Genomic DNA, 20,432 nt, shown 5'->3' with positions numbered 1-20,432 from the left:
AAATGTCCAAAGTGGAACTGTTTGTTTCAGCCCTTTGGGACAAATACAGGCTGCAGGTTCTTTACTACCAGACTGTTATGTAACTGTAACTCCAGCCATGTTCATTGATAATGGGCTCTGAATATGCAATAAGTTGCATAGCAGCCGTAGACACACACTAGAATACTGATTGGACAGTTTTATCAATTCCCAGTCCGGACTGCTGACTGGATGAATCGGCTGGAGATCCCTCGCGGTCTCACCTGTGGTGCGTCCACACCTCTGACATCTGGACTTTTCTGATGCTCCTGTAAGCTGAATATCGTTGTTACGGTGAACAGAATTTCCTGCAGACCTCAACATTTTGGCTATGGCCTTCATAGACTCACTGATGTGAAAATGAGCACGTCATAAAACGGTAAACACCAGCTGCAGCTCACTGTGTATATTGAAATCTCACAAATTGTTCTTTCTTTGCATGATAATTTCCTTTTCACATTGGAGTTAAGATAATGCTGAATCATCTTTGTTTTGTCTCTGAATACCAGCGTACGATTCTCTGTTTATATGTGATTATCCACGCTTTAATATCTTTATTTGCTTATTTCATACAGTTTCTTATCGGATTGACGGACAAACTTTGTTTGTTTTTTTTTCTCTTGCTCAGTTGTTTGTCATGAACCCGTCAGCAGTGGAGAGGAAAAGCTGAATGTTGTCCATCCTGGCGGAGGACTTGCTCCTACATGCTGGACCTTTAACCCTGACTTTCTGCTCCTACGGGATCCCCAGAGGGAAAAACTGTGAATTTCATAACCTTTGTACTATGCAGACAGAAAGAAGCTGCTGAAGCCAAGACAGGTTTTCCATGAGAACAGGGGAAAAGCCAGCAAGTTGATGGATCATCAATTAAGGCATTCAGCTGCCAAGAGTGCAATTTCAGAGATCAGCCCGACATCTGCTGATGAGAACAATTTCATGCAGCATTTTCCTCAAAACTTACCCTCATTCTTAAACTGATGCATGATAAAATCTTCCCTAATAAGAGGCGACCCGAGACGCTCACACAGACCACAGTTTCTGGACTGTTAGAGAAGGATGAAGAGCCTCTGGACTGTAGCTCCTGCTGTCCAATCCGGCTGATGTTCATACGATTTTAACCAAGGCCCCTCCTCGCTGTCTGGATTTTCCAGCATTACTGACCCTCACACAGGCTTTAAAGCAGCGTACGGGAAAGGTACATCTGGAAAGGTCGAAGCCAGAAGCCGGACATGGTCTACAGTTGCCAAACCTTCACAACAGACAGATCTTATGACTTGTGACATTTAAACTGGTTGTCAGGGAGTTACATGTCAAATCAATATGAAGCCCCCCCAAAACTTTTGACACACGCAAAACCAAAGAAAGAAATACACCTGAGAAGTACAACAGTGCCAAGAACAAGAAAGGTCAGGCCAAAGGTTAGAAGCTGCACAGTTAGCAACTCTCATGGCAGCAACTATAATTACAGCCAAAAACACAATTCAAATGAAAAATGTCCAGATTAACAAATAGTAAAAATAAGACTTTCTCATCCAAATATTATGGCTTTTTTTTCCCCTCAGGCCATTTTTCTTGTGATATCATAACTTACTCTCCAACTCTATTATCTTTCATGGGAAGCGTCATTTCCCTGCTGAAAAGCGCTTTGAGCTGCATTCCTTGTATGAAAGCTGCCATTCAAATGAAGGTGATGGTTACTGTTAGTAGTGACAGCCACAGAGGATTACCACCTGATGTTTGTGTGGTGCACTTCACGTCTTCTGCAGAGACTTTTAGCCTCTTTCAGCTCATTCTTTTGGTTTTACTGGCATTAGTTCAGCTCTGAGCAGCACGCATAAAGCGCTGATAAACCCACTGCACGCGACCTGACCAAAACACAACGGCACGCAGACAAGTTAGCAAAATGAAAGCATTTCAGAGCTGCGTGTTTCCCTCAGCAGCTGGTGGAGACTAAAGCAGAGGGACGGAGACTATTGGACTTACATTCATCAGAGCGAGACTCAAAACGAATGCTAACGTTCCCCCTCGTCTGCTGAATGTGTTAATATGTCAGTGCTGTGTTTAATGCAGGTTTCCGTGAGTCCGAAAAGTCAAATATAAACTTTCTAATATTTCTTTTCAAGGGCTCAGCTTCATTACATTTGGAGTAAACATGCATTTTTGAATAGAGTTTATACTGACTGCATTCAGCCTGCCTACACAAGCTCTGTGCTGTGTGATTAATGGCTGGACTTTGACACACCGCAGCACTCCACCAACAGCATGAAGTACGCTTGGCTCAGACTACCAAACAAATACTTACAGAGGCACAAAGCATGACAGGTGACTGTTAATAGTCCTGTTTACTGACACTGGGTCTGAGGAACATCTCCTATTAAAGAAGATTAAATGTTTTTCAGTCAACAATGAAGTCATCCCAGAACACGGGAACTGAAGAGCTTAAGACAAACAATGTTTTTAATCCTGTCTCGGGATTTGTGGCAAATCCACACTTTCTGGAAAAATAAATAAAATAATAAATAGAAGAGGATGCTGTGAGGATGACGTCTGCTTCAGAGAGGTGTTATTACTTCCTATGAATTGATTTTATGTGAACATGGGAATGAGGGGTGGACAGTGTGGCAGCACTGACTGCTAGAATCACCTTCAGCTCGGCTAAATAAACTCCATAAAAAACATTTTTAAAATGGCCTCCACTCCAACGCCATGGTCATTAAACAGTAAGTGCAGTCGCAAAGTATCCTCGACGCCGAGAAAGCGTTCAGTGATTAATCACCAACTACTTCACTGTCTGCTCCAACTTTCCAGGCAATTAGTCCTGATGTTGTTCTTGTTCCATCATGCACAAAGCATGAAGTGCTAAAAGCACTCAAACAATATAAGAACATATACATAACATGATGTTTTCAACAACAAAATTCAGAACCACCACAGCTTCTCTACTGTGTGGAATCCCAGGAGGTTTGTTTCAGACGATCCGCAGAGCTGCAGTCACAGCGCAGCAGAGGTCTCACCATGGGACTGCGTACACTCAACATACGTTTCCATACTGCTCTCTTCTTACAGACTGGATGTAACATGCTGGTGTGGCTGTAATTAGGGTCACTGGAGCCAACTGAGAAGAAAATCACAATATTATGAGAATAAAAACAGACTTCTCCAGCTGTTCCTTCAAGCCCAGCTATGCCACTCAGAAATCACCTAATTTGTTCACTTTCTTCTGGTTGATGAGGAAAACCTTTTAGAAACTCGTCACTGAGCTTGTGTTAATTTGTCGGAGGTGTGGGTGAAAATCATACGTGAAGTTCAGTGTACCTGAGCAGCACTCAGTCTGTGAATCGAGCTGTGTAACGACCTCTGCGGGAAACTGACCGAAGTCAGAGAAAATAACCGCGATGATGTCATCAGTTAGCGCAGCTTAAGCTCAGCGATCACTGACTTTTGTTTGGAAGACATGGCGTCTCGGCAGGAAGCGAGGCTTTAATGAATGACGCTGCCCAGCAGTGAAACATCTTGTCCTGAAACATACCTGCAAGCTGAGACGCTGCTCTCACCTGTTTACTACATTCTACATCTGCTTTTCAAACAGTAAGACTTTTACCCCAGAATATTCTTCTTTCGTGTGTTTTCTTGAAATATATTCTAAATATATTCTATATTCTTTACGTGTACACACACTCATTGTTGGTCCTCTCCTGTATGTCCTTCTCTTCAGATTTCAGCAACATCCCCTTTAAACCTTGACAACATAAATCTGCTGCAGCACAGAAATAATCTGTGTGCAGCTTTCAGTGGTTGTTATTTCTGAGGATGGTGGCTCACTGCAGACCTCCCCAGCCCTGGCTGTTCTCTGCTAATTATCCTCTCTCTGATGTGAATGAATTACAGACCAGCGAATAATGCCTTTTCCTCAGGTCACTGGTTTCGGGGCCGTCACATGCTGCCTCTTTTGCATGCACAAATTCTAATTATTTTCAGTGTAGATGTGCATCAAGTGCACTCAAAATGGGATGCATTGAACAGCATGTGCTCCACTTTTACTCTTTCAGTTTGCCATCATTTGCATGTTGCTCCTGTATTCTAAAATCACAAGCTAGGAGGTGCAGATGGATGCTGCGGCGGTCTTACCGGATGAGGTCCAGCAGAGCATCGGCAGAACTCATGATAGGCTTTCCGCTGTCCTCAGAGTCCTCTTTCTGGGCTGCACCACCCGGGTGGATGATGGAGACCATGATGATCCCTACTATCACAGCCACAAAGGTGGTCCACAGGTAATAAGACACCGTGATCAGACCAAGACGACTGGAACACTTGGCGTCGAGGGCTGCCAGTCCTGACATCAAACTGGAGGAGGAAACACTGGAGTTAGACTGGTGGCTCTGATAATTCACCAAAGGCTTCATTATTTTCATGCCAACTTCTCAGCAGCTTGGTAATGGATGTCTGAATGAAGCCAATGCATTTAGAAAGGAGTTTATGAGGCTAAAACCTTGGGTAATATTCTTGGGCTAAACAGGTGGATGTAATGCTTCAATCTACCTAAAAACTTCAGACATAAGACTTGAGAAAACAACCACTTGGCTCCTCTGCAAAATTTTGATCATTTCAAACAATCTTCCTCGGCAAATGGAGTTTGCCCACTGTTTCCAAGGCCAAGAATAGCGCTTATTGTCATCTGAATGACAACTGAGATGACTCATGATAAGATCCAAAGCTCTAAAAACATTACTGCTGTGGTGAGAAGGTTTCTCAGCTGCTGTCTTCCAGATGAGGTTGGAACTCCAGCCGGACATTCGAGGTTAATACAGTGCTTTTTAACAGGTAAGGCTTTTGACAGGTCCTCCACATACCTCGTTCATTCCTTCCAGAACTCTCAATCAGGAGGACAGCGTCGCTTTTATGGTTAAGGTTTGGTTATGGTTTGGGTTGTTGTCATGGTTACACTAATAAACATGTAGTTAAGGACAGGGAACAATATTGGTCACGCTATTAAAAAAACACCAGTCTTGACAGTGACAGCGAGCCCTGGCTTTAAAATGCTTAAATCCCTGCAAAGAAAAGGTAACTGCTGCTAGCTTGTTCATGTTCGTAATGTTAGCGACCAGGTTAGGATAACTTTTGGGATTTTTAGGATAACCATTTTCAGCATGTAGGCTGCTAGCTCGGAGGTTGTTTCATGCAGGTTGGACACAGGAAATGAACACTAGCCGCCCGTGTTAAAGTCCTAACCTACGTGAACTTTGTCACCTGTCTTATTACTTTTCTCCAGCCATAATCACGACAGCTGCCAGAGGGCTTTGTTACTCGAACATGTGATTTTGGTGCATTTGTGGTTATAACTCATTCAGCAAACTGGTTCATGTTTAGCACACAGAGATTCTCCACAAACCAGACCTGCAAGTGTACTGGCCAACGTCGCCACCTTCAGGCAAAGAGCGAACAGCCGCTGTTAGGGTTTGACAATCAACGCACCTGCTGGCTAAAATTAATGGATGTTTGATATTGGACCGTCAGGCAAGTTGGGGATGGTGATAAAGTAACTGGATGTTGGTGATTTCAATAGCACTTGTGTGTATGGATCAACAGCAAAGACAAAACTACTTCAGCCAACACTGATAATTTTGCCTTGGCGCAGACCAACCTCATGTCGGCCTGATGTTATGAAATGTTCATTTTTTCATTCAATCATTCAGCTTATTCAGTGTTTTGTGTTTGGCTCACTTTGCCTGCCATCACTTAGATTTCCGTTGCTGAGGTCAGTTCACCTTTCAGACCAAGCACAGCATCCTTCATCAGACCAGAAGGAGACTGACTGCATCCAAAGAAAACAGATCAAAAATAGCAGCTTGATTCTGTAAAGAAAGAAGCGGCAACACATTTCAAACACCGTCTCTTTCTTTAGGGCATTGCGTCATGCGCCCTGATGGCTGTTTGCACATGTTCTTCAGGTCTATTTACAGGTCTAAACTGCTGCTGCTGCTTCTAATCCGTTCATTAATCCATGATTTATCCACACTGCATGAAACGAGTTGGAGATGAAGCAGAATGTTTTGAGAAGCACTAAACTCACGCCTGAATGTTAAATTTGTACATCAATCGCCAGCAGCCACCAGACGATCCACATAATCACAGCCAAGCTGGCATCACGTCAGGGTCGGTGGTGTTTGTTGGATTTCTCTTGTGAATGTAAGGATCAATGCTTAATCCCCCACTGCTTTCATTCAGGGACAGAATGCAACACGCACACCATCACACACAGTGATGAATACAGTAGATACTTCAAACAGCTGTGCTGATGACAGAATTTCACCACATCATTCAAGGTGACCCAGTTGAGTTGTGTTGAGATGTGGTGTCAGTTTATGTCCCTGTGATACACTACATGAGATAACACAATTTAGTTCCCAGCGCCCTACGCCTGTCTGACGGGATGATGGTGTGAAGTCTGAAGCTGGTCTGATTCACATCCAGCTGTGTTTCCCCTTTAACCTGCATCCAAGATCACAGACCGAGATGAAAACTGCAGCACACAGAACATCAAGACTTCCTTTTTTCAATGAACAAATTAAATTCCCTCAGAGCTGCAATCTGATGAAGATGGTTTTACATCAAAGCATCAGTTAATTTGTGCTTCAATCCTGCGACTGCTGGACGAGCCGCTCCACCGAGCCAAAGCTGCCCAGTTTTAGCAAGTAAGTCATTGCAAGAAATGTTGTAAATGTTCAGGACTTAGCCCAAAGCTAAGGGGGGTCTATATCTGTATCTATATTCATATTCAATTTGTACCTCTATTTGGCTATATCTTTATATTGATGCCATTTTCTTTATTTTCTACTTCAAATTGTGTGTAATATTCCTATTAGCATTGAAATCCTTCATTTGAGTTGAAAATAACCCACTGGAGGAGGCCGGTCAGCATATTCAGAATTTCATTGGCTATTCAAAACGTCAGTCATCTGCCATCTGGTCAACTCAGACTGTCATTGGCTCAATAGTTACTAGGCCTCATATCATTGGAGATGGCGCCCGTCTGTATACCTTTCTGGAAGTTCTAACCCGGAAAACACAAAAAACAAGCAGAGGACAGCGCATCACCTGCTAATTAGCAAGGAGAAATCTTTCTGTGGATTATTTTCATGTTTTGGACTAAATATTTTTACTGCAGTGGATCGCCTGGACGTTTGTGGACGTTACCGGACCGTTTGTGTGGGAGTGTTATCGCTCTGTGATCGCTGAGAGACGTCAGCGGTGAGTCGCCTCAGTTCAGCATGAATTTAAAAAACGCTTGTTTGTCTACTGTTTGTGTTTACTGTCTCCTGCTGAGATTATAGCTTGAAACGGTTTGTTTCAATGGATTAATTCGAGTCTTAGCTTTCTAACGGTGTGCAGTATCAATACAAACATGAACACAGCGTTTGTGTTAACTGACGGGAAGAAAAATAATGAATTCTCTGACGGCCGTGGGCGGGCTAGCTAACGTTAGCTCGCTGTCGACATTAGCATAGCCGCCTCACCGTCTCAGTGCTACCAGCTTAAGTGTCACAGCTGCGGATTCACAAACCTGAACGCTCAGTCCGCGGTTCATTGGCTGATGCTCATGATCCTGAAACACTTTCTGTGGATGGAGGAGAAATGTCCTGTCTATTCAGGAGCTGGTTAGCAACCTCGCTGATGTGATTGAATGGAACACAACACACAGAACAGCTACCCCTCATGACGGCGTTAGGACCTACAGATGGCGCTATTTCCACAGAAATAGACCCTTGCTGCTGATTTGCCTGTTCAGTCAGAGAGCCTGGAGGGAAATTATATTTGGATGACAGCCCTAAATTTAACTAACTGATGAGTTTTCAGCGATCTGCTTTAGATCTGCATAAGATGGCCCCACTGTGTGCCACAAACGTCATCAGTTTGTGACAAAAAGTGAATTCTCACCCTTTACATTCATTCAAATTACAATGTGGAAATGCACATTCAAATGGCCTTTTCCATTGCAAGACACATATTCTTACTTGTGTGATTTAGGATTCTCATTATATCTTCTATTTCCACTCCGCTGTGAACCTGCAGTGTATGAATTGACTTACATGCACTGTCATAACACACATCACTGAAATCTCCTAATGTGTTAAGCCAAAGGCTGAACGGGTTTCAGCTGTCAGGGCTATGAGAAAGACATCAGTACCTGGAGACAACGAGTGGGAGAATCAGCATCTTCAGCATCCTCATCAGCAGCTCTCCGGGAAACTGGAAGTACTTCACTTCCTGTCAGGAAGAGAGAAGAAATGGTGGTGACAGGTAATTTGAAATAGACCATTAGACAGCCAGCGGAAAGGACCTTGATGTTACCAAAAAAAACATAATGAAGAGGAACAAGGCATTGTCAAGATGTATGGAGCCTGCTGGAGCTGAAAATGAGCACGCTGACTGTAACAGCATGAAGAGACATTCAGAACGACAAGCATTCACTTCCAAGGAGGTGGACGAGGACCTGGACAATTTTCCTTCATCCTCTGTCCATTATGCCAACATGCTTTTTAGTTATTTGTGAAACTTGCCTTGTGAATGAATCTGTGCTTAAAGAATATGTTCACATTTTTCAAGTGTGTCTGAAACTAGGGATGCACCGATCCACTTTTTTCACCTCCAATACTGATATTTAAAGTTTAGTAATCAGCCGATACTGATCTAGTAATAATAAAAGTGTAAAGTGTAAAATAAAGTGAGCAACAATCTGTCTCCCACTTGCAACGGCATCACTCACAGCACTGTGATAGACGTCCCTGGTTGACAACCAGCTGCATTGTATGTGCAGCGCAGCCTAAACTACGCCCTCTCATGCTGTCCATCGCCTTTCACATGTTGCTGTGTTGTCCCTCAGAATCACGTGGACTTCACTCAACATACGTAACTCTCATCCAGCCAGTGTGCAGTTAAACTTAAAGTGACACGGGGCATCCTCTCCATGATTTTTGTTGCCTGCACACTATTAGGTTTAAATTTTCACCTCTTTCCTTCATCTCCTTCAAAGTTAGCTGCATCATACTTCCACCTTTTTGTTTATTCAGTTCAGTGAAGTCAGCGTCCTCCCTGGCCTGAAATCTCTGTATGTGCTTGATCAAGTTGGTTGTGTTATAACTTGACGTTTTACCGCCGCCCCTCGGAACATTTACTGCGCGGGTATTGCAAGTAGCCGTCGAGTTTGAAGGCTGAGGTAGTTAAAAAAGTTCCAGATAGCCGATTCTGTCGCTCGCTCTATTTTGAAAACGGTGCGGTCCACATCATGTGGGCTTTAGCACTGTGTGTTGCTTGCGCATGACGCCACTCACAGCGCCTACAGCATAGCGTTAGACTGAATAGATCAGCCCGATCTAGAATTTTCTTCAATATCGGGACCGATACTGATACCAGTATCGGATCGGTGCATCCCTATCTGAAACCAATTTACATGCTCAAATGTACGCTGACAGCGCTGTTGGTCATTTTAATTGTTCCTCGTGTCCATACTGGCTGCAATCAGATCCCCTCTTAAAGCGATTTCAGTCTAAGTGATGAGAGATGATGAAGATGCTGGTCAACATTGTGGACTATGAAGACCACATAACGCAATTTTACTGTGTATAGTTCAACGTCATTGACCCTCGGACGTCATCCGACGAACAGCTCCTGTGCAGTCGCTCTGTTTTAATCAGAGGCTCTTCATCATGATGCTGCATAATTAGTTTCGCTTGAGTGAATGAACTAGCTCACTAGCTAATGTGAAATCCATCCACACTGAAAGTTGAAGTGCTCCTCTTTCCAGTTCAGTTTGTGTAAAGGGTTGAAATTCATTTGACCCTGAGTTTACTCTGTTCACTGAGACAGATGACAATGAAAAGACTCTTTCAGTCACAGCTCAGCTTTGGGACGGGAAGATTTAAGGGAGACTGAGAGAAAAGGAAAGAGAGTAGGCGATGGAGATGAGCGCGCTTATTGATAAAGCCGTTCATTAAATAGAGAGCTGAATATTACAGTACTCACTTAACGCCATTGAAATGTCATTTAACTGCCTATAAACTTAAGTGCCATACACGTGCCACCAAACTGTGAGAAGATTATGTTTAGATGATTTGAGTAACAGTTTGTCTTGAGAGAAACTGGTTAAACATTGTGTCTCTGATGTGGAGCTCAGGCGTGGACATACTGTTGGGAAACATTTTGGCCTCCAACAGTTGACCTTTTTGTGTTTTTCAGACGAAAACTTTCTATTTCATTTATTCAAAAATGAAACCTGCAGTTAGTCAGAGACAAAAAGAAGCGTTATTCACACGAAATGATGTTCTTGTTTTCGCTCTGTCCCGCTCAAATGCTCGTCCTGCCCTTCAGCTTTTCATACTGTATGTAAAGTCTGTGGTTGAGCAGCCTAAAAAGTTTTGATAAGAAAAACGTTTTATGGAATAAAACAGTCCCAGTGCAGCTCCACCTGCACAATCTCTGAGATGCTGTGTTAGAGGGCTTGATTAAAAGTCTTACCGTGAATAAAATGCAAGCTCAAAAGCACCATTTCACCATGCAACAGACAAACGTACCACAGACACAGTGCTTTGTGAAATCACTTCCCACTTACTTTGAGACACTCCTGAAGCAAGACAACAAGAGCCTGTTGTTTATTCCAGTCACAGTCCTCCATTACTCAGTAGGCTGTGTGCTTTGCCAGGGTTGTGTAGGTGGAAGCAAAATTTTTTGACAAGAGGTGGTTTGCACTTGTCAAAGAAGTTCGAGGAAGCTCATAGATCAAAGCTATGAAATATCACAGGTGAAACTCCAGTGGCATGTTTCCAAGACCAAAGGGGTTTGGGTGACAGTTTGGTGGCGGTCTGCAGATCTCACAGGGTTTTTGTGTATTTGTGTCATGTCCACTGGGTTTACACTGGCCTCCGTCCAGAGCAGCAGTGTACAGCTGTTCTCTATCAGCTCTGCTGTTCCATCACCTGCTGCCAGACCTCGTATCTCCACGCTGTCAAAGTGAACTTGGCAGTGTGTCCAAAAGTGTGAAAAGGCTTCTTTCCTCCCAAAGCATCTCTGTGGTTTCACTGTGGGTTCGCTTATCAGTGATTGTCCTTCACACACCTGTCAACAGTTCACGGCGAGAAGGAGATTTGGTGGATCGTGCCAGAAAAAGGCTTGTACACGTTTTATTACTCTGTCAAGGCATGAGTCATATGGACTCATCTTTGTTCATATGTTGATTCGTGTCTGCTTCCTGTTGATGAAGACTTCGGTGTTATAATATCTTCCTCAACAATCACTAATAATCAGAGAAGGTGCAAAAGGTTTGAATCTTTTCTTTACCGCAGTGAACTGTGTGATTCAGGTGAATTTTCAGTCACATAAATGGCAGTTAAAAAGGTGATCATCATTCTTAACAGAGTGAAGGACAGGAGGGCAGAGACTTCCTCTGTTCACTCCTGCTGCACTTTCTGTTTTTGTGACCTTGACAGTTAGTTAGTGGCATGTTGTGCACACATCAGGCTCATTGTGCAGCAGTGGCGCACTGTGATTCAACACGCCCGTGTAATGAAGAGCTCAGGGAGCACAGAAGTTCATCAGTGGTCATTGCCCTCACTGATGTTTGTGAGGCACGACGTCACTGTGGCTGCAGCACCGATCAGCAGTCTCACATCTAACCCTGTCTCCCTGAAAATACCTTTATATACAACTAATTTGCACCTTCAAATACCTTCTATAAAACCCAGATGCCACTCAGATTAGCAGCTGTTTCATGAAATATCTGGTTGCAGGATTCATTTCCACTGAATGTAATACATCAAACCGTATTTGGCAAAACAATTAACTTACAAATGTCATTACTAGGAGACAGGGTAACATGACCTCCTGTATAGTGCTTTGTGTTTTCTATGTTACCTTAAAGCGGCTATAATCAGTATTTTTATATCAACCATGGATCATGGAGAATTAGCATTTCTATCATTCATCCCTCAGTGCTGTGTTGTTTTACTGTGACTTTCGGCTGACTTGGTTTACAGCTTGTAACTTGTAGTTCATTTTTACTGCTCTCATGATGCCGTTTCTGGCCGTAGTGGGCATCAAAAAAGCCCTAAAAACCAGCTGTGCACTTCCTGCTCAGCAGACAGACGCTGTTAGCCACCAGCTGGTGAACATAGTGAAGCATTTAGCAGAAGAAGAGGCAGATATTTCCCTCAGGAGACCAAAAACAGCTGAAAATAGAGGGAATATTGGGCTTCGTCGGGTGGACGCTTGTTTCAGCTTGTTTCCACTTGCCTCACATGTCAAAAGAAATCAGTTAGTTCAGGTTTAAGCACACTGACAAATCATCTCAGAGCAGAGCTGCTCAGATCAAACTGAACTGTGTGGGCGTATTCAGATTCACAGTTCCTTTATTGATAAAATTGTTTTTTGTAGCAGTGCTCCATACAAGATAGAATTATAGATTAGAATAAAATTAGAAAGAAAGAACAAGAAAGAAATATATATATAAAGGCAATATAACCCCCCCAGAATATTAATACTAAGGATATATGTAAATAAGAAATATACAACACAATAAAATGTACAGTAATAAAACAAATATGTATACACATGTGTTGAAGAACATGGAGGGTAAAAAGCAGCCATGAGAAGACTTGTAAGGACGTAAAGAACAATAACTGCAGCCAAATTTAGAATAAATATTGCAGAACAAAAACGGCAGTGCTTTCACAGATCAGCTGCACATCTAAGAGGAAGCTGATGCTGTAACAGGTGAGTGACCGAAGCAAACGGTCAAACAGACTCTGCTCTGGCTTTAAAACCGTCCACGAGCAAGGTGACGTAGAATACAGAGGAAGGTCTGGGTCGAGGCCTGGGTCATGCACATGACCTTCACTCAGGAGACCGGGGTTCAGGGGTGCGAGAAACCAAAATGAACAATCTTTTCCTCAACCTAGCCAAGCAGTTTTGATGCCTCAAGGTCGAACTGCGACCAACATTGAGCTCATGTTAGAGGGACTTTCCTGTAGGAAGAGAACGTGTTAGACGGTCAGAGCATCTATTATTAGTGCGAGTGTTGGTGTTTGATGCTGTGGGAAAGAGACAGGTGTATGACGGCATTGCATACCCAAGGAAGCAAATTTAAAGCAACACAAGCTCAGGGATTTCTTTCCTATATTCTAGTGTCAAGTCTTGGCTGCGACGTCCAAAGTCAAGACCAAAAAGTCTTTAATCAAGTCAAGTTCTAACTCCTCCATCTGTTTTTTGGTGACCAAAGCTTCAGTCTTTATGTCTAAATGTGATCATTTGGAGTATCATCTTCAGTCCGACTGGATTCTGCCACTGTAGTAATGTTGTATTCAGACATTATACGCTGCTGTCTTATGCCTGATTATCACAGAAGCTTGTTCAAGTGAGACCTCTGCACACACAGCAGGCTGGATGAGCAGGAGGCAATGGCTGCTGCTCATTAATGACCATGTACAAGTTGTGTATTGTACAGAGCTGGTGGGAGTGAGAGTGAGGTTAGGGATGTCAGGGGAGATGGGACGGTGGATTGAGGGGTTGCAGGGCGAGGCGGCTGCATAATGACAGCTAAAGAGCTTTTCTGCTGGGCATTAAGCAGAGAGAGCTTAGTTTACTGTATAAGAGCAGGATCAGCACTCGCATACAGCCGGCAGAGAAGGTTTGTCTCCGCTCATCTTCCACTCGTGTGTGTGTGTGTGTGTGTGTGTGCGTGCGTGCGTGCGTGCGTGCGTGCGTGCGTGCGTGCGTGCGTGCGTGCGTGCGTGTTTTACCAGCCAAGTGTGACACAAAATGAAGCAGCGAAAGCGACAGAACAGCATCACTGGTTCCAAACATACAGCTGGTGCTCCAAACATGAATTGTCCATCAGAAATACAAACACTTCAAGACTTCACGTTTGCTTTTAGTGTCCTTTCAGCTGTTACACTGGACGGGTGACAGGATGCTCTATGAGTTAGCTTAGCAATTTCTTCCTCTTACAAATGAAAAAAATTACAGTTATTAGCATTAAAATTCATCCTTCTGTGATCTCTGGTGCTACAGCCTTTCTTTGGCTGATCATGAGCTTCAGGTGCAGATCTTAGCTAATGCTAACTCTACACTATGTTTTCTCTGCCTCCCCCATCATCACTCTGGTTGCATAGTTTAGTAACAGTTGGTTTTCCTCACTTTAGACTTATTAGAAAATATAAACAGAAAAAGGCTGCTGTTTTCTTCTCTTCCTAAAAAGGTGCTGCACTGCTGACTGAACACATCAGGTGGATCAACAAGCTTTCTGTCATGAGTTACTTTAGAAACATGAAGATTTTGCTTGCATCTTTTGCTGAACAGCAGCCATTGTGGCCAATTATAAGATAATGGTGGGTGCCAAGACGACTGCAGAGAGAAGTGATGAAATGAGTGAACTGACGCAGTAATGTGGATTATCCAAAGTTTGGCTGAGGCCTGAATGCACTGAACTGAGCAGCGTGAATTACATGTTTCATTATATCTTCTTCCAGACGTTATGGTCTACTTTAAAGACTTTGGCTGCTGTTGCTGGTAAGACAGTGGAAGGCGAGCTTAAGTCAACCCACTAATACTGATGCTGCTGCTTATGTAACCTGTGTCATAAATCTCTGACTGACTTCATACTTCCCATGCGGCAGCACAGAGCGAGACGAACGCTCAGAGTCAGTGCAGCTTGTTTCAGGCGGGCAGAGCAATCACACCGCTGCTGCAGATGCTTTGAGTACAGCAGAGCTTCGACAGTCAAGTCTCATCTCAATAGTTTTTGCCAAGAAAAAGAAGAAAGAAATCAATCTACTGCATCTACCAACAAAACCACTGTCTCCCATTGTATGATTTGCTGTAGTTTCAGCCGTTTAACAGCATAAAAGCTCTCCGACTCCATGACTGAGCAAACTATAGATTTTCCTTGCTGGAGCTTCATTGAATTTGCAGCAAATATATGAATGGACAAGGCTAAAAGCAGATGTGAGGCAAAAAGTCAATGTCAAGTACCGTATGCTTTGGATTGATTTCGATGTACTGCTTATTAACAACAACTCAGAGAACTATGAGCAGAGTAACAGAGACACTGCACACATCCTGACACGTAACACAGGGAAGCCTGAGAAGTTGCATCTGTAGCGACAGAATATTCCTGCATTGCAGAGCGTCCTCCCTGTGGCTGCTGGACGCCGCCAGCGGCGAGCGGTGAGCTCACCTGCAGCCTCTCACAGGTGCTCTGTTCCAACTCTCTCTCCGTGCCTGCCTCCACTTTCTCATTTTCCATACTTTCTCGCTCTCCTTGACGAGGCCGCTTGATTGAGAGATGACGCATTTTCATCACACTGCAGTTGCCCAAGAGGGAACTGAAACAGTTGGCTGGAGCAGCTGAATAAGAGCATTTTGTGCGTGAATCGTCTGGTAATGTCTGGGTGCAGATACAGTGAAGATATTGTAATATTTGTCCGTCTCGCAGGCTCGTCCAGCCCAGGTCTAGTGCTGCTTTTGGAGCAAACTGCATCTGCTGATGAAACGTTTGACGTGAGGTGAAAAGCTCGTAAGGATCACAGTGTCATGAGCGCATTGTGCAGGAGAAAGTGATGATGAGGGTGAGAGGAGCTCAGATTTCTGCTCACACTTAAAACGCCTCAGAGCTGCAGAGGGCAGCTCTTTTCTGGTCTTACCAACCACTCAGAGCAATTTAAACACACGCACACACACTGGTGCCTGAGACTATCATACAGGGTGCACATCAGGTGTGATAACCATTCACACACACACACACACACTCACACACTCTCCAGCATCTTGCCTAAGGACACTTTGCCGTGTAGGCTGCAGGGGCCTGTCACTTAAGCTGAATTCAGTTAGACAATTATTGAGTGTTGCAGGTCTTCTTTTCTTTCTTTTCACAGGAAATCAGGGATGCAGCTGCAAAGCCATGGCACCTTTAGATATCAGCTAATAGCTAATATAGATATTAGCTGTGACTGTCCTGATACAGGCCTGAAACTCCGAAACTTCATATTATGCCCTCTATGTACTCTATTTTATTTCTAGTATTCAGTGGATTTGTTTTCCGTCTTATGCATTCTCTTTATTCTATTTCACTATTATCTTTATCTTAGTTTTATCCATCTCTATCTTATTTTATGTTCATCCGTGCACTTGCTGCATGTTATTTCTTTGTTGTGGAGCACTTGGCGCCGCCTGTCTTGTATGAAATGTGCTGTACAAATAAAGCTTATTGCTATTACTGTGCTGTCTCAAACCCACCTCTCAGTTGACAGTAGTTGATGTCTACACACCCTTAAAGCTACTCCACAGGTCACAGCAGGATAGATTAGATTCAGGTGGTGACTGATAGGCTGTGGTTGTCCACCAAAGCACGGAGGTTCGAGCTTCCCTGACAGAAACATATACACGTGGTCGACGTCTGTGATCTGATGTGAAGAAAGTTAATGAGGTTTTCTATGAAGATAATGAGAATTTAGATTCAAGGTGCTGCTGCCGTGCGTGGAGATCATTCAAACGAGGCCTTGTGCCGTCAGTGAGGCTGTCTCACTCCTACACATGCCTCGCTTGCCTCCTTTTAACATGGACAGCTTGAACAAAGTGCAAAGCCTTGAATTGCTGATTGCGTTATCTCTGAAAACTGAGTGAGCCCCAGCTTTGTTTGCTGCTGCCGTTAAAAAGCATATAAAAAACATTCCCATGTAAACATAGCAGAATATTTTTCGTCAGCTCCAAAGCATTGTCATCTGAGCACCATCACAGCTTTCAGAGCAGCTGCAGTGGAGCTTGTACTGGTTTGCTAATGCTCGTCTGTCTCATTCGGCCGATGTTCAGATGGCCACTTCCAGGACGCAGACGTGGCATCGCGCAAACAGTCTATTCTGCTCGCTGAAGGACTCAATGAATGCAGATCTCTATGAAAACAACCTTATATTGTGCTGTTTGGGTTCTCGTCTCCAGGTTTGGACTTGTGCTCTACGCTGCAGGAAGCAGATGCTCTCACAGGTTAGTGACGTGATTTCTGTTTTTGGTTGTCGCGCTTGCAAATATAGTAACGAGATGTGCTTTCACAAAATAATACATTCAGGGGAAAATCTTTTAACTACCGTTATTCAAGCACAATATAAGGCTGAATAATATCGTCTGAAAGGAGAACCTTCAGTCCTCTGTTTCTTGTGATTGAGGAAGGCTTCAGAGGACGAAGCATGTGTCTGACTGCCTGTCTGTTGCTTCCAGAGTCTTTTCTGTGGACTCCAGGAGGAGGAGCTACAGAGGTAAGGGAATGACCAATCAGAAACTGCTGTGGACTTAATACTGCTCAGGTTTAATGGACATCATCGTTTTGATCTCAGCTGCACACCTGTGAAGTTTCACGTCTGCATCCTGTGACACTGGTGAGGATGTTTGCATAATTTTTATATTTGGGTTAATCCCTTCACATTCTGCTACCGCACAGTGTGACCTCTCCTCAGAAATAAGCCACTTTACATCTTAACTAATGCCGCCAGGTACACACACACACACACACACACACACACACACACACACACACACACACACACACACACACACACACACACACACACACACACACACACACACACACACACACACACACACACACACACACACACACACACCTCTCTCTGCATTAAACAGGGATCTGAGCCTCCAAATGATCTGAACACAGGTCCGTGCCTCTCGTGGCCCTCGTCACGCGTCACCCTGACGGGTGCCCTTGTTTGATGTTCAATTAGAGAAAGCATTTGTTTGATTGGATTGTAATCCCTGATTGTGAGAGTAAAGGAGCCACAAGCTATTTTTAGGCCTATTTGAGAATATGACAGAGCTTTAGTCAGAGGGGTGATGGGAAAGAAAAGGCTGCATTTTGTTTGTGGAGCCCCTCCATAGAGCCGCTTGGTGGGCTTTAGAGCGATGTGCTGAGGCTGAGACATGTCAGGATTTGTGCCTTGAACGTTTCCTTGAAGCCACCAAGAGGAGATGTTTGACGTTTGGTTTTCAGTTTTCATTTGACAAACCTTCCAAAAGAAAAGTCAGAGCTCTTTTACCTGACAGTAAGTGAAGGGACGCAGACAGTTTCATTTTTGGCTGATATTAATGATGTTGAAAATGTTTCAACTCTGAACTGTTTTGGTCTTTTTGCATGTTATAAAAAGCCTTTAGCAGACAGTTTTTCACAGTTTATCCTCTTCATTTCTTTCAAAAGTTTGCTTGAAGTTCAGTTTCCACTGACAGTGTTTCCTCGATGAGCTGAAGTGGAGGGAAAGTAACAGAAAGAGGGAATTTTGTGCTAAAACGATTTTAAAAGACACTCTTGTCTTATTTTTCTGTCTAACTCGGACTGCTGAAGCCTCGTGAGCCCTCAGATAAATTATGGGATATATTTTTGTTCGAACGTCGCAGCCACAGCTGTGCCTCTCTCCCTCCATTGTGTTTTGTGTACCTCACTCCATTTCCACTGAAGTGCATTAGGACAGGATCTCTTAATGGCCGGTATGAATAAGAGGAAATAATCAAACCCAAAGATTTGATGTTTCATAGAGTTGTATAATTTCAGCAAATGGACATTTTCTGGTTTTACTCATTTTGTCCGTTATCAGCCCCATATATTTGGTTTCTTTGGAAATTATTGGGATCTTCACTTGAGTTTAAAACAAACGTATCAGAGTGTGAACAGTGTTTGATTGCAGAGCGAGAGTTTGTGATGACGGGCTGACCAGCAGGCTGCTGCTTGTTAAGGCTTTAACCAGTCAGGTCACGCTTACTGTTGGACTGTTTCAGACTCTGACAGCTTACAACACAACAATAGTACACTGGTATCTTTAGAAAATAACAGCCAACATGATTACATTGATGTTTTGTCTTTTCCAAGCAGTTTTTAGGTCTATGATTTGATTTTCATGCTGTAATGACCTGAATGGTTGGAAAAACATAAAACAGTGTGCAGCAGTGAAAGCAGCACTCAGACAGACAGCACCAATATATCAATCCAAAAATACTCCATTACAAAAAAGTCCTGCATTCAAAATCTTACTAAAGTCAAAGTCCAGAAGTATTACCAGAAAAATGTACTTAAAGTATCAATACTCATTCAGACATTATCAAACGAATACTGGAGCATCAACGTTTGAGCAGCATTTTAGTGTCGGAGCTGCTCGAGGTGGAGCTGGTTTGAGCTACTTTGTATACAGCTAGTTAGTTTAGTCCAGTGGTTCCCAACCTGAGGGTCCGGCCCTTCCAAACGGTCACAAGATAAATCTGAGGGGTCCTCAGGTGTTAAATGCTTTATGAAGGAAGGGAAAATCAAAGGTCTGCAACACAAATTTATATGAATTTTTTGGACGTTTCTCTAATTTTTTTTTTTTTTTTTTTTAAATATATGTTTGAGCTTAAAGCCCTTATTTTAATGAAACCACGTGAGAAGTTTAGTCAGGGGTCCGAAACATCAGCCCTGACAAGACACAGCTGATTTCATGTACTTTTCTGGACTATGACAATTTAAAAAGTAGGACTACAGGTGTAAATAAATGCAGTGGCATAAAAAGTGCAGTATTTCCCTCTGAAATGTAGCGTTATAGAACAGGAAAGTATGTAATGTAAACGTAATGGGCAGAAACCACAGCAGTGACATGTGGCCTGGTGTCAGTGTGAAACACGCAGTGAAGCAGCAGAAGCACTGTGGAGAACGGCTTTCCGCCAAAGCCCCTCTCCTGCCTGCATGACGTCACGCTGGCTCACAGGGAGGAGACAGACTGACCTGCTCTGTGAGGCGTCGCGTCCTCAGAAAGAACCCCAAAAGACACCCAATGACCACAGCCAGCACCGACATGATGAGGAGCCCATTCTGTTTGCAGACGTTCTTCACCCGCACCCACACTGCATCCAAAGCCACGGCCATCGTGAGTCGCCTGTCCCGCGTCCTACCAGCAACCCATAAATGTGCCCGACCCAAAGCCTCAAATCCAGGTGAGAGGATGAAACCAGGAGCGAAAAACAGTGGATGAGGAAAAACTCCAGGACTGACGGGACGCTCTGTGAAATATCCAATCCTCCGTGATGTTTCAAAGCACCTTCGGGCTCAGCATCCCTCCCGTCCTCTCGCTGCGGCAATCTGCACTAAGCTAAGAAGATCCTCTCACTTTCCAGGCATCCCCTCCCACCGTGCTCCACCCATCAGCGGCCCTGTGTGTGCTGACCCACCACCAGGGGGATGGAACAGCTGGCAACCGTGTCCCTGAGGGTTAGCATCACCAATCCTGTTAGTGCGCTACTGCACTAAACAGGTCTGAGGCAGGATTAAACATCCATGACCAATCTGACAAAGGTTTGCACCGTGGAGCAACTTCTCCGGCCCTCTGGAGCGACCGTAACAA

At 43.8% G+C, this 20,432-nt stretch overlaps 1 protein-coding gene across 1 annotated transcript in view; it reads right to left on the bottom strand.

The window, feature by feature from the left end:
- slc1a7b (solute carrier family 1 member 7b) overlaps nt 1-20,146 on the bottom strand; it is a 30,780-nt gene extending 10,634 nt beyond the window's left edge. The window contains exons 1-3 of the mRNA XM_070960163.1: nt 19,817-20,146; nt 8,204-8,283; nt 4,147-4,362 (exon numbers count right to left, since the gene is read on the bottom strand). Of these exons, the coding sequence (XP_070816264.1) occupies nt 4,147-4,362; nt 8,204-8,283; nt 19,817-19,957 (437 nt within the window). The 5' untranslated portion in view covers nt 19,958-20,146. The remainder of the gene's footprint in view (nt 1-4,146; nt 4,363-8,203; nt 8,284-19,816) is intronic.
- Between the last annotated feature and the right edge of the window lie 286 nt (nt 20,147-20,432).

Source organism: Chaetodon trifascialis, chromosome 4, assembly GCF_039877785.1.
Source record: "Chaetodon trifascialis isolate fChaTrf1 chromosome 4, fChaTrf1.hap1, whole genome shotgun sequence".
NCBI lineage: Eukaryota > Metazoa > Chordata > Actinopteri > Chaetodontiformes > Chaetodontidae > Chaetodon > Chaetodon trifascialis.
Note: the sequence above shows the minus strand (reverse complement) of the source record. Positions and strands in the feature narration are given on the sequence as shown.